The sequence below is a fragment of the Hesperophylax consimilis genome, chromosome 3 (genome assembly GCF_061612785.1).
Source record: "Hesperophylax consimilis isolate HC1 chromosome 3, BYU_Hcon_1.0, whole genome shotgun sequence".
NCBI classification, from domain to species: Eukaryota; Metazoa; Arthropoda; class Insecta; order Trichoptera; family Limnephilidae; genus Hesperophylax; species Hesperophylax consimilis.
Window position 1 is genome coordinate 1,011,551 of NC_142838.1, and position 14,969 is coordinate 1,026,519.

Here is a 14,969-nt window from a genome sequence, read left to right on the forward strand (position 1 = left end):
CGGTGCGCTGCCTAGCCACTAGTCACTAGTCACTAGTCACTAGTCACTAGTCACTAGTCATGTGGACTCTGAAATACCAGGAAGCTGGCCGTTATTACCCATCACCGCTAATGAGAGGACAACATTTACTGTGAGATCTTCGCGAAAGGTGAAATTATAAAATAATAATAATCTATGATTTCTTTATAAGGACAGCAAGCTCGGGAAGGCAACTGAGTATTTATTAATATAGCATTTTCTTGACTTTTCACCGAGCTATTTATTTGGAGAAAAGGGGAATCTTTTTTATCTGGTGTTTGTTATGTTGCAATAACTTAAACAATAAGTAGGTATTAGGTACGCACCAAGTGAAATTGAATTAACACTGAAGTATATTCCTTAGAAGCGTCGCAGGCTCACATAATTTTGAAAATTAGTAATGTTTTCTTTACCACGACAATGGCGTGACTGTTGATGTCGGTAAAAAGAAGAGATTGAACTTGAGATTTCTTTGTTTTATATCATCCATTATCAAATTCGATTTAATTTCTTTTCAAATCTAAGCTTTTACGTAAGTGCTTTAAGCTTTCACACGAGTGTAAACACTTTACTGGTTCAGTTACTCTATACATATTTCATGACACCTTTTGATGTCATCAAAATGTTTCAAGCCGTTGGTTTTCCAAGGAAAATAAAAATAAAAACTTTTACCTACTCGTAAACTTCAATTCGGAGCAGTTCAATTTTAACAAAACAGTTTTAGTTGAAATAGTGACAGGGACCCGTAAATTCTTAGTAAGGTTGACTCGAATGTTGTTTACGGAATCAATGACATCACAGTTTGACCCCAGACGTCCCCCACACACCACCCAGTTCCCGTGGCGCCGAGGTCTCACCACAAAACAAGGAGATAACTCTTAACCCTACTCTTCTATTGGATTATTCACCACAGCTATAATTAAATCAAGATACATTTTCACCGACCGCAATGTTCCATGTTGGCGACAAACCAAGAAAGCTGAAGACGAACAATAATAATATTATCACAGAAGCAAAATGAATCACGGGGCAAGGCGAGGGCACGAATTACGTATAATAATTGTGAAGCTTTTGCCAAAATGTTTTTCTATTTGGAAATTTATGGACGCTTTTGACGTTTATCTACCTCTTTTCATAAATCAGAGAGTAAAATGTTTTAAAGAAGTTTTTAGGTTAAAAGGTTGAATTGTTTGTATGGGAAAATCAATATACTTGCATTGGAATTTCAAAAAAAAAAATTTCTACCATCATGTAGAATTAACTCCTGAAGTTAACGCACTTAACCCCAGAACACACTATAAACGCTTTGTCTTGTTTTTGCCTAAAAACTAGTACTTCATGGGTACACTCTTATACTAAACCATTAGGAATAAATACAAGTAAAATTAATTATGGCGTATTGTACAATCCATAATATTTTCTCCCGGTAAAACTTTGATTATTATTTTTTTTGCTTCTATACTTTCACATACTTTTATTTACTATTTGTGATTTTATATGTTTTTTGTTATTTCATACTTTTTACTTTTTTAAACTATTTTTTACTTTATGCATACATACTTTAGTTGCGCGTGAGGTTTTAAAATTGAATAGCCTTAAAATGTGTACCCTTCACCCCCCCCCCCCCTTTGCCCCTTGTCCCGTTTCCTTGACCCGGGCCAAAGACAAGGAGCATTTATTATCGTTGCATCTTACCGCGAACATTCGTGTCATCTTGAGTATCCGCATATGTTGAACACGGCTATGACTGTTTTTGGAGCACACATCGTCCAGTGAAACGTTTTACCCGCCGCAGTGAATGTCACTGTTTTTGTTTTGTGTTAAGTGAGCGAATGTTAAAAGGGAATTGCAAGCTGATAAGTGAAAAGAAACCAGCGGCTAAGGAGAACGAGACCAGAGTAAGTCTTTGGCCTTTCCCACTCATTTTCCTCTTGCAAACACTAAGGCAAAATTCAATTCGTTTTGTTTGTCTTAGTCTTTATCGCACCACCGCGTCCAACCCCGCACTATTGCGAACAAAGGATTTGCGCACCACCATACTTGTTACTTTCTTTATGTTGTTTTACTATTCTTACTTATGTGTGTGGCACATGTTGTGCCGAACACATAAAATAAATCATGTAGGTACTGATAATTTTTTATTCATTATTATCGAAATTTTTTATACAGTTAGCTCGGGATTTTAAGATTTTTAGAACCGTAATTATTTTATAAAAAACACAAAATTCAAGTTGTCGAGATGCACGCATTCTGCTACCATGCCTCCTTAGAGATTGCTTAAATTAAATTCTAAAACAAAGGTAGTGGGAGGTAAAATCATTCATGTATTATCTATGTGTCAAATGACAAAAATTCAAAAAAATAATATTGTTCATTTTATGCGAATTATGATTTGTTTGTAACTGTTAGTCATTAATACCTACGTATATACGAACAGAGTTATTTTGTAACATTTAAAAAATAATATGGACACAAAATGTTGGCTTACATTGATTAAATTATTTGATAATACGATCGTTAAATTTCCGAATAAAGTCTATTGTTCGTCTAAGGCAAACATTTTGCTGACGTATGTGGTTCAAATAACAATTATTATGAAAAGGTGTAACGGTTTAAAACAACAAGCCCGGTGGTATAGAAGTCGGGGCTTGTTGTTTTAAACCGCTACAAAGAGATCAAATACCACCTTTCTTCAATACTAAAGTCATACACTGTGTATTAGTTTAGTTTTACCATATAATTAAATACACGTTTCTATAACTATGTACATACGATAATTACTAATTTGTTGGCTTAGTATTAAATTTTACACTGTAGACATAAGAACTTTTGCTTGTTTGCATTGATGATATTTGGCGTCCATCAATGAACATCTGTTTCATACAGATTAATAGCGCTATTCAAAATATGACCCATACAAACCTATAGACAATTGTTAATTTTCAAATTCAATTGGTAAAACTTAAACAATAAAGAATTACGAAAACAAAACCGTTGATACGTTTTTTGTACAGAAAACAATAATGCTTTTTAAACATCCCCAATAGGTATGCTGTGAGGCTGAAGGTAGTGTGTAGGAGAAAGAGATGGAGAAGATGAAGGTGTGGGAGTACCTGGCTATCCAGATCTGGCCAGAAAACACGGCTAAAGCCACTTCAAGCAAAGTTTCAATTCTGCATGGTGGCATTACACCAGAGTGATACTGAGAGTATCTTCGACATTTGAACGTGCCGCATGTATACTATATATTATTTTATATGAATAAATGTGAAATAACACAAATTCATCAACTAAATTTACTGGCGCACGCCGGGATATGAACCCGCGACCTTTGAATTGCTAGTCAAGAGCCTTACCCCTCGACCACGGAGGTCATGCTTTAGTAATAATATTTGGCTTCTCGGAATGAGTTTATTCAAAGTCATTTGGTTGTTTATTATTTTAGTATCTTACAGGCCTCAGTGACCCCAATATCCCGTTGAGCTAGAAATTGTTTCTGTAACACAATAAAAACACGAAAATCCTTTCTTTTGACTTGATTGTAGATGTGAGATTTCTACAAAAAAAACGAGGGGATCCTTTTCATGATTCTCCCAACAATAGACATAAATATTTTCCCACATAATTTTCCCCCAGAACAATATAAAGCCAGGGTTAACGCTCCGCTGATTGCGGCAGCTTCTACTTGAATGTCATCAGTTGGGCTGTGGCGGTTTCAAGAGGTAAGTGGATCGGACGCGTTAAATGGATTGAAAAAATGTTTATCTTCAGCCAAGCGAAATTGGTAAAATAAGTCGATGACTTGCGATATGGCGCCAGGCCAAGGAAGTTTGGGAAGCGGCGGTGGAATCGATTTGGAATGAACCAAGTTTAATTGCTTCCTTTTTCATATTACTATCGGCGCGGTTACCTACTCTCAACTTGCTAGTGTAAAGTGTAAATACAGTGCTTAGACGAAAAGGCAAATAAAGCTGCCAAAAGTAGTATTATCGTGTAGTTTTTAGGAGTCTTGTTGAAGCTTTCCGAAATAAAAATCGCAGATATATATATTAATCATATTATTTATGGATAGCTATAAGATTAGTGAACCATCTCGTACAAATGGGAAAAAAACATTATTTAGCTGTATATAAAATTAAAAACACGCATGTGACTTTTAGGTAATACACGGACATTTTTCACATAGATTTATGTTACCGTTAGAAATAAATATTATTTCAAAGAGCCGCGGCTTTTTCGAAATGCCGTTTCTTATACCTCCTGGGAAATTCCGCGAATTCACACCCAGCCACTAGGTACTAGGAATCTATCATTGGCGCAGTACCTACTGATAAATGGACCAGGGAGGCTGTGGCCATCACAGTAAGCTGCTCACGTAAGCTAACCCTTTGGATGAGCGAGATGGGAACGTAGGACCATTAGAAGCTTTAAAAGGCGCCCAAATAAACTGTAAGTTACGGAGTTGGGCGCGTAAGAAAATAATATATACTATAATGATTTGCTCAAAATGTGAACTTTCTTAGACAAAGATAAATAACTCCAAATAGTACAGCTCAACGCAGACCTTTTCATGCTGGTGCACACGGTAAAACCGTTAGTATTATTTGGGAAAATAAACATAATAATGTACTTATTTTAAATAAACAAAAATAATTATCCAAAAGTCCCATTTTAAAGCTGTTCCCTTTCTCCCAAGTAACCCCTACCTTCCTCCCACCCCTCTACCTACCACGCTCTGATGTTCTGTCCCCTTCTAATATATTTTTCCTCTCTCTCTCTCTCTCTATATATATATATATATATATATATATATATATATATATATATATATACCTACCTATATATATATATATATATAGGTAGGTATATAGGTTAGTTTATATTATTCCGGTCCTGAAGAAGGTTAGTTATGGGATAACCGAAACTAGATGACTTTTGTAAAATTGTATAATAGAGTGGTTTAAAACATGGTAATTTTCAAAAAATTATAAAATATACAAGTTATTTTAACGCGATATGATAGCCAATACATAATTTGATTAGTTTCCGGATAATAAATCACATAATGTAACTAATCAATTAATTATTTCACTGTCATTGTTAAGAAACCATTATTGTACTAAAATCAGGTAGCACAGTACATAGAACACACCGAGCTACTCGTATTAATGTTATGATGATAATATTATTCTTAGGTACATGACTTGGATTTGTACAATTTCACAAGTAACATTGACCCCAATAAAATACACACAATATTGTAAACACGTAGGTATTCCGAATTATGCATGGCAGTTAGATGTTATTATGTGATTGCGTTAAAAATGATTTTATGCACATACGTAAGTCATTATTATTAATGCAGATACTCGTAAAGCGACAATTTTTGCGTGCAAACTAAAAAAATCTTTCAAAAAACGTTAAAACAAAAATATTATAATGACAAGGAATTTCTCTAATGGTCTTCTGCTATCCCTGTTTTCTTTTAAATCATCTGCTGTAAGTTCCAATTAACTTGGATTTTAATTGAATTCATTGCTGTTATTATTCAATTATAAATTTAAGTCGTAGGCGTATTGAACTTGGAGAATTAGACTGCGAAGTGTGTGAAAAACCCGACGTGTTGTACAAAGAATAAAGATGTTCACTTGTGATTTAGTTTTTTCAATAGAATTCGTGCCTAAAACCAAAATGAATTGAATAAACTAACTACGTCGTGGGACTTTTCGAAAGCTCGTGAGCGTGTTGTGTAGTGTATAATTTTGCCTACAAAATGATAATTCCTTTACATTTACTGTGACCCAGCGGGGAATATTAAGCCTCACCCGAAAGCAGTTCCTCATTTTAACTCTCTTCACTTTACACACTCCATCATACTAAGTCGATTAACAGCGTGGAAACATGTTCTTCGCGTGACCACTAGAATTATTTAAGCAAGTTTTAATTTATTTCATCACAAGTGCCTGTGGACTGCGGGCTTAGGGAATAAATCCGATGATATTTCCTTCAGCGCCAGTTGTAAGTTATCACCAACAGTATCGGGAGAGCAGCAGCAAGCGGAGGCAATAATTTGCAGCTAAGTTCAAGGTGCGCTGAAAATATTACAAACGACCCAATATTGCGCTCGAGGTCTAACTAACTCATGTGCGGTGTAAATAACCTAGACAAGCTACAAAATTGCAATCTGCATGTTTTACGAGGGGTCTATGGTCTATCGCGACGATAAATTGCGGGTAACGGCCTACCCAAGGCAAAATGTTATATGGACGAAAGTGAAATTACAAGCAACTTACTTTTACCTTACCCGTATGGGGCGGCCTGACTAGTACCAGGCCTGGCTTGTAGGTACTAGCTGCTACTATGGCCTGACTACATATCTGGTGTTACGTAAGTTACGTCATATCTTGTACCTGCAAAATATTCCCGATTAGTTTTTACTTATCACCCATATGAAACATATCATTTTTATGTTAAATATCCATTGATCGCCTGTTTGTCCTTTTTTTTTTTTTTTTTTACAGTATTACCGCACAAGAGTCCCAACTGCACCCGTCTGGAGCCAGTGAGACTATGGCATCCCCAATTGGGGTATGTTGTGAGGCTGAGGGTATTGTGGAGGGGAGGGAGATGGGGAGGAGGAAGGTGGGGAAGTCCTGCAAAAGTATACAACTGTTTAAGTGCCGATTATAAAAATACTCAAAGCAATAGATGTAACCTGTTGTATTAAACGTCAAATTAACAGTTGTTTTATTAGAGAACGTCAATCTACAAGAAATGTGATTAAGGAGTCTTCGATCATCGCCGCGAGGGTATTTAAAAAAAATCAAGAATACTTTTTGGTTTGTGTTGTTATTCAATAGGCAATCTGAAACATTACTCCGCTTAGTCTTCTGCGGGCGTCAACTAGTCGATGTGTTGAAGCCCGCCAGATAAGGCAATCGATCTATGTGACTAACTAGCTAACAACCAACTGCCGATACCGCCTGCGCTTGTAGACAGTGGACAGTGGAGTGTGGACTGTATGTAGACACAGACTATTACCTTCTGCCATCAGAGCCAAGCTGGGAACAGACCCGGGTGCAATGAGCCCCTTGCGCCAACGGACGGAGATTGGAATGCGCTGAATGTGATCAGCCCATTGATTTAAAATTACTAAATGGTGACATCTTTTACAAGTAACATATTGTCTCAGGAACCAGTGTCGTGTAGTCAGTGTAGTGATAGTACCTACTCCTTGCCCTGGTCGCCAATCGCCATGGGGATGAAATTGCCTCGCATGTCTCCGTAGAGTATTTTTTTGTTATTGAAGAAACAATATTGTTCTTAATTCGCAGATTAGTATTGTATTAATTCAAAGAAAATTATTGATAGGCAGTCTCGTCTTCATATCAGATATGAGACTACTGGATTAGTAGTTGTCCGACCTGCAAAGGCCCATCTCGTGTACTCTATATCGAGACTCCCAGTATAGAAGGGTTCCCAAGTAGGGCGGTTAACCGAAGCATTTGCACGGCTTTGGTAATGCAGATGAGTTAATGCTGATGAAAATGAAAAGCACGTGCGGTGACGACACTCACCACATCCAGCCAACAACACCAACACCATGGGCGGGGCGGGCGGCGTGGCGCGTGCTCATTCTTACCACGGGGCGACGGAAATTCTTAGTTTTATCGGCCTCTCTACGAAATCGGAAAATTTTATTAACTTAAAACATAAATACCATTGCCGAAATGGAAGTAACACCCAGATGCTTGGTTTTTTTTTTTTGTAACGCATGATTCGAAAATGTCTACCTAGCCATTTTTATTTTTAGAACTGCTTTTAGCTTTGATAATGAAGTCACAGGAACTCGTAAATATTTGTAAAGGGTTTACCACTGTTTGACAAATTTCTACACCATTACGGAGTGTGGAAGGTGTCTGAGAACAATACCAACAATTTGGTAAGCGGAATTGCGACAGCTAGTACAAGTACAAATACTTAAACTTATTTCAATAGAAAGGCAACGAAAACCAAGTACTGAGCACATCACATTACAAAGATGGCCTTTTGTCGGAGAAAATGAATAGCGGTTTTGTAACAGGTATTTCTTTGCAGAAGATTGCGTAGAGTTGATAAATAATAAGGTATTTTGCAAAACGATTTCAAATGTTATGCATATTTAGTAACTAGAGTTTGACTGGAGATTAATTAGAGAGAAGCATACGGTGAGACCAAAGATATTCACAAGACAAACTTGTGTCGATTGCCGATTGGTCATCGTCACCACGAAGACAGTCTTCTAATTTCGTAAGCCAATAATGATTAGTGATTGAGATCACCGACAAGCTCCGGCTCACGTCAATTTATTGAGTGGCCATTTTGGTAAAGAGTGGTTTCTTCGCATGATGGGTTTGGAACATGGAGTACATACATAGGTATACTTTTATATATTCTTCATATTCAGCGCTTTAAAAGAAACAATTTCAAAAACATAACGAGGTATCACTATATCTACAGTAGGTACTCCATACCAGGTACCAGAAACGTACATCAACTGACGACCAGAATTTGAGAGAAAATTACTGGGCATTTTAAAAATGTTTATAAATTAAGATAAATTAACTTTTATTACAAATAAAATACCCGAGCGTAACGAATGAAACCTAAACTATTAGCAAAAACCAAAGGTGAAAGGTGAACGCATTATATCATAATTATTTAGAATTTATTCGCTTACCAATCCTAGATCTCCTGATGGTGCGTGGCGGCGGGGTGAGGACGGGGGCGAGGGTGGGCGGGAGGGCGGGCGCCAAGGGCTCAGGGGGCGGCGGTGGGGGCGGCGGCCCCCGCGGGGCTTCCCCCCGCAGCGGGGACAGGCTCAGCAGGCGGGGGCCCTCGCCGTTTTTCTTGAACCAGCGCATTGCCAGGCACGTGCTACTAGCGCGCAAAGAACATGACGGTCTGAAATTCCTGAAAATAAATACAAATTAATTTAGAACCAGAACGAAATGTTTGGAAAGTTATAAAGGCAAAACGTACATATGTTTGCCCATAACAAAACTGGGGGAAACAAACGCATACGCTTTGTCAGGGGAGACTAACCAATGTAGAATCTAGGCTTCAATATACCACAAATGACGCCTGCTGCAGGTTGATCGGGTAAAATAAGACAAGGTTTGTTCATAATGTAATACAGACAGAGACAGATACAGTGAAAATGAAGATGGGATATTTAAAGGAGATTTGAGAAGTCAGCGTGGAGAACGAAGTGATAATGTTTTAGATAGATTTATTATAATAGCTTTATGGCATAGACATATGAATATTAGTAGACCTGCCCTAAGTGATTAAAAGCGTATTATTCCCCACTCCCCATACCGGTTCCATTGGAGCCGGCTGGGCTCGCGTATGGCTTCCCGTGAATCTTGAGAATGTGACGTCATCATTCTTGTTCGAACTAGCGTCGAGCTATGGTCGAGGCATTTTATGAAATAACACGGCAAAATAGTGGCTTGTGATATGAAAACTTGTAAAAATAGATGTGAAAACGAGAATAAACCCAATTGTCGTATTATATTCCACATAAGCATCATTTTAAGCTTATTCACATCGTATAATATGAATCAGTTGTAGAAACATATACTATCACATCGAGATACATCTGGTCGAATGTAGCGATTCTCAAGTGTGCGCATCGTTGTTACTGGGAAGTAAATTATGAACACTTATAAAAGTGTCTTAACTAAATACGTAAACAAAATATTCGACTCTGAAAATAGAAGAAATTTTTTTTGCCGAATTTGGACTTCGAAATTTGTTCATAACGTGGCGAGTAATTTGCGCTCCCATGTAAAAATGTCTATTCATTCAAAAGCAGATTTTACTTTTAAGAACTAAATGGTGATATTATAATGCGAGATGCCTACATACTGTCAGATTGATTTATTGACGAATCACAGTCAGCTTTACCCCCTTCGTTCTTCAACAGTTGATTTTACTCCTCACCTTTAATTTCTAGTCTATATATTCTTATGTCTGTGCTTTATGGTAATAAATGGGATGAGAAAAACACACAAAAGTGTCAACACGGATGTGCAATGTTAGCTCAAAATACACATTAATTTCCCTAGTCTACTGGTTGGTTCACTGTTCAGACATGGCAGCGTCCAGCTTTTTGTCCTTATTAAATTCCACACCAATCCATTCATCATAGAAAGTTTAAGTAGAATTTATAGAAAACAAATATTCAGCGACACTCCACAATAATAAACAAAAGGTTCAATAATCTGTTCGAAAATGACTGTGGCCGACAAAACCATCATAAATCCGGCCAACGCGGTACGGCCTTGCGGTAATTTCAATTTAATGAGTATTTGGGTCGCCGCGCCAGCTCACTCGCCATATACCGTATCGTCCGAATACCTCGCGTAATTACTATCATATATTATGGGGTCTTGCATAACACCTTTCTGGCAAGTCATTACATACTCGTATAGGTACACTCCTGACTCCATGCTCCCGCTGCGCTATCGAATATATCATATTAGTCATAACAAAATAATATTATCAAATGTTACACTTATTTATTTGTCAGCTCAATTAAAAGCAGAAAATTCGAGTAGCCAAAGTTCTAATAGGAAACGATTCAAACGATTCAAAAAAGTCAAACCAGCTTGGTTTTGATTCAATATTCTAACCGCGAAAAAATCATGGACTTCCATCAACGTTTTCATATTTTGTACTATTGTGGTCATATTAACATCAGAGAGATCATTTACTACTAAGGCCGTGAATAATTTATAAAAATATAATATTTTTTGCTCCTAAAGTTGCCATGAAAACAAGAACTCGTGGCTCCATAAAAACGAAGAACATGGTCGTATACCATACATACGACAACCTGAATGAATGGCCGAATAAAAAATGTTGATAATACAATATAGATACGTCATTTCACCATCTTATACTATAGCTCCATTCTCTGAGGCACTTTTCAAAGTTCAAAGGAGCGAAACAAACATGGTTGATTAATTATGGACATATACACGACTGTAGACATGGGAACAAAACGCAACAGTGTGATAAGATGCGTTTAGTTTTGTCCGAAAATTCCCCATGCCATCGCGCCGTGGGAATATCATAAGATAATCGCATTATTCTACCAACCTGGCACGACTTCAACGTGCTGAATACATATACGAGTTTAAAGAAATCCAGTACTTCAGAAATGGCCATAAAAGCTATGGAAAATATTAGAGGAAATCCGCAGTTTTTTGCAAATCAAACTAAATTACACATACTAATGAAACCACGATAGGTGCTCAAGATCGATCCTTAAAAGACAGCATATACTTAGGCATATTAAAAAGCGAGGATTATTCCCAGAAACGTGATGAAGGTAGGTCCCGCAGATTCTCGGTAAGAATGAATCAATCGCTCCAGGGCGCGCGCTAGGATCTGCTTGCTGGCCGCTGAACGCTGGCGCTGGGGAGAGACGTAGAACGAGTAGCAAATTTAATGGCAATAGACCCAAAGGAATGCAGTAGCAAGGTCGATCAACAATCCTTGGATACCGAATAAATGAAGCATGAAAACGTATTACAATATTGATGACCGACAACCAGTTTTAGAAGTCCCAGTTAAAACATAATGGTTATTCAGAATTCCTCGACACTGTTCTGTTTGTGAATAATTTGCCTCATTATTGTACGCATACAATTAAACACAATATTATATTATCGCAAGAAACTTACATATAAATAAAATATATATATTGCAAGCTGAGATATTTCAATTTGGTAAGACCCCTAGAGCCTCTATATTTTGCATGTATTTCTGTCAAGATTGCTCGGGAAATATTTTTCCAATACATTCGATTCCAGATTCAAAATTCGATGTTTTTGAACATATTTTAAAATAGTATTATTGAAAGCAGATCAAAGAGTCCTTCAGATTTTAGCATTACAAATCCACACATATATGCAATTAAAATAAACTTTTTAAAGTCGTTTACTGCAATTATCACTTTACACGAAAAAAAACATTTCATCGGACAAAGGTATTATAAAAGCTATTGTCATTTTACTTTTCTTTTGGAAAAAAAAAATTATTCAAAAATTTACTGAAACAAATATTTTTCAAATGCTAAATGTCGTTTCATAGAATATTTTAATTTATTCGGGAGCGTGGCAAACTTCTAAATGTATATTATATGCCTCACCGTAATACAAAATGTCTATTATCACATGAGTCCGTGTCAGGCTGGGAGATATATCTTACTTTTTGTTTCTAAAGCTGCTGCCACACGCAAAGCTCACATCAACAGATAATATAAAGCACAATAGCGCTCGCCATACAATCCCATACAGACCCGACACACGTAAAAAGATAACGCGCTATAAGTGTGGTTCTGAACTTCGCTAACCGAATTTATTTTACGTAACCGCTCCCGACGCGATATTTGAAAAGTTATGCGTCCCCCTCTCCGCCGTAAAAAGGAGAGGGGGTCATTTTAATTACGGAGCTACCAACTAAGTTCCGTGTTCCCTTTGACAGCCATGACATAAGCAGCCTAATAATGCATTTCTTATTTATTATGTTAGCGCATATCGTCACGTGTGCTAGTAAATTTAGAAACATAAAAAAAAACTTTATTTGGCAAACATACTTAAATTAACATATATTTAAAATATAAATATAATCAATATTTGAATTTGAAGTAAACAAATTTTCGCCCTTTCAAAATTAATCATATTTTTAATCTCAGTATGTTTATATGGTAATATCATTCGGTTTTTTGATAAAAGTTGGACGGCTTGGACGAATTTGAGCTTATTTTACAATAATTTATTATATGTCGCTTTCGTCGATCGGCGTGCGAACTGCGAATTTCCTGATTCGACGGAGAGGTTATGTCAGGTTATGTGAAAATGCGCTATTTACGCGCAGATTGTTTAAAATCGTTTATAAATAGCATTTATAATTATATAGTTGGCGGCATCATCATCTGAGGATGAGCTGTCCAACAGATCCAGCAATAGGCGACAAGTATCATCCATTTCGAAAACGTGCTCAAGCTGTCAGTAAGTAAAGTTGTCACTTTGACAGATGAAATTATGTTCCTCGGCCGCTCTCGAATTCAACTGACCCCCTCTCCTACCATAGGAAGAAATATTTGATAGCGTCGTGTGTCGGTAGAAAAGATGATGCGCTGTACATTAACTTTTGATGTGAGCTTTGCGTGTGGCAGCACCATAAGGGTTAAAACAATACATCAGTCGAAGTACAGTTATTGAAATTTGCATAACTTTTACCATGCTTTGAAAAAATCTAACCACGGTGAAGTCTTTTGCAAATGCCTATAACTAACTATTTTCACTCTGTTACTAGATGCACATGAAGCACATTGGTAGGTATTCAAAAAGGTAGTTTTTAAATTGTAAATGTTTAGGTTCTATAAGATTTCAATAGAATATCAAAAGGATTATCTACTCTTGTCGTCACAAAAGTGTAGATATGTATTTGACCGGAAGTCGTACGTTGAATACTTCTGGTCAAACATTCCTGTGGCGGAGAAGTAAATGTGTAGACATTCTCGGGATGTTTAGGTGTGTTTGCAAAAAACTGCGTTAGGAATGCTGAAAGTCAAGATTATTATCCCAGTGGACAAGGGAATATCTGCAACTGGCTAAGTTTATATGTTGCCGGTTTCCGGGTAAGTGATAATTAGGTTTAATACTAGTGATAATTAGGTACAATAGGGACTGATGAAAAGGGGCTAGGTGGAAGAAATAGTATTACGACAATCACAAACAATGTTAAGGGCCTTGTTTTACCAACTGAAAGTTGACAGAAGATGATATGTTTTTAAAGCGGGAATATGTAAATGTCTTAATTTAATTCGAACGTATCATGGATCACTATTAACTTTAGGAATTCCGACCTTTTTAAACTCTTAAAGTTATACGATGTCACTATAAAACCGCTATCATATTGTCCCCTATTGAAGTCATATGACCCTACCAAAAAACATGGCTATGATAAATGTTTTTTGTTGTGTTTAAGAATTTATTTAAAAAAACTGTGTATGCGCATTCCTTGATACCTGTTAGATGGTTGGTCGGTTGCGTTCCACAAATACAGAATATTTCCCTTCGCAGCGGTGTACCGCAAGGCCGCGATCCTGGCCCTTGTGTCGGTAATAACAGGTTCTCGACCGATTAGCATGCCTCGGGCTAAGGTTTAAAGAGCACGACAAATAATCATGTAAGACAAGCCGCGGCGGGTTGCCGAGATGGACTATCGAACCAAGAACAGATTGGGACAAGAACAGATTGGCAAGAGATTAAAAAAACGGACGAACAAAACTTGTAAATATATGGACTTCAATTCCATTGCATTGCCCACAAAATCTGTAATAATATCTAATGAGAAGTAGTGAAGAATTCATTTTAAATGGTTAAAAAAGTACTCGTCATACTCATAATCGTACTATCATAAATTTAAAAAGTAGGTTCTACCGAGAAAATTTCATGACGTGAGAATTAAACATCGAAGAATTTTATGCAGAGCAACAAATATACGATCAAAGTATGATAGGTAAAATTTATGTAAAGTGGTTGGAGTTTTTGAATAATATGGGGTTATTAAAAATGGAAGGAGTTACCTATACAGCGTATGTACCAGACTAATTGTCTACATGTCCATGTCCCCGAATGCGTGGAGGAATGCGTCGCTCCTGTGAATGGATTTCATAAATCTGGCCGTGAACAAAATACCGGTCACCTAAATGGGCGGTAGTTCATATCTTATTCTAAAGGGGTACGATTCATCACTTTCATTCAACAGTTAAGTTCTTCCTTTCACTCGTGCATGCTTCTAAAACGATGAGCTTTGAAAACCTTCAAAGGAAATATCTTATTATTTTGTTACTAGGCTGCCAGGGTGTTCATAAAAACCGTAGATAACAT

The 14,969-nt window shown here is 37.0% G+C and overlaps 1 protein-coding gene across 1 annotated transcript in view; it reads right to left on the reverse strand.

Annotated features, from left to right (window-relative positions):
- The window catches only part of LOC149424816 (uncharacterized), a 124,237-nt gene that overhangs the window by 8,013 nt on the left and 101,255 nt on the right, over nt 1-14,969 (reverse strand). Inside the window, exon 3 of the mRNA XM_089647185.1 lies at nt 8,738-8,970. Coding sequence (XP_089503311.1) covers nt 8,738-8,921 — 184 coding nt within the window. The 5' untranslated portion in view covers nt 8,922-8,970. The remainder of the gene's footprint in view (nt 1-8,737; nt 8,971-14,969) is intronic.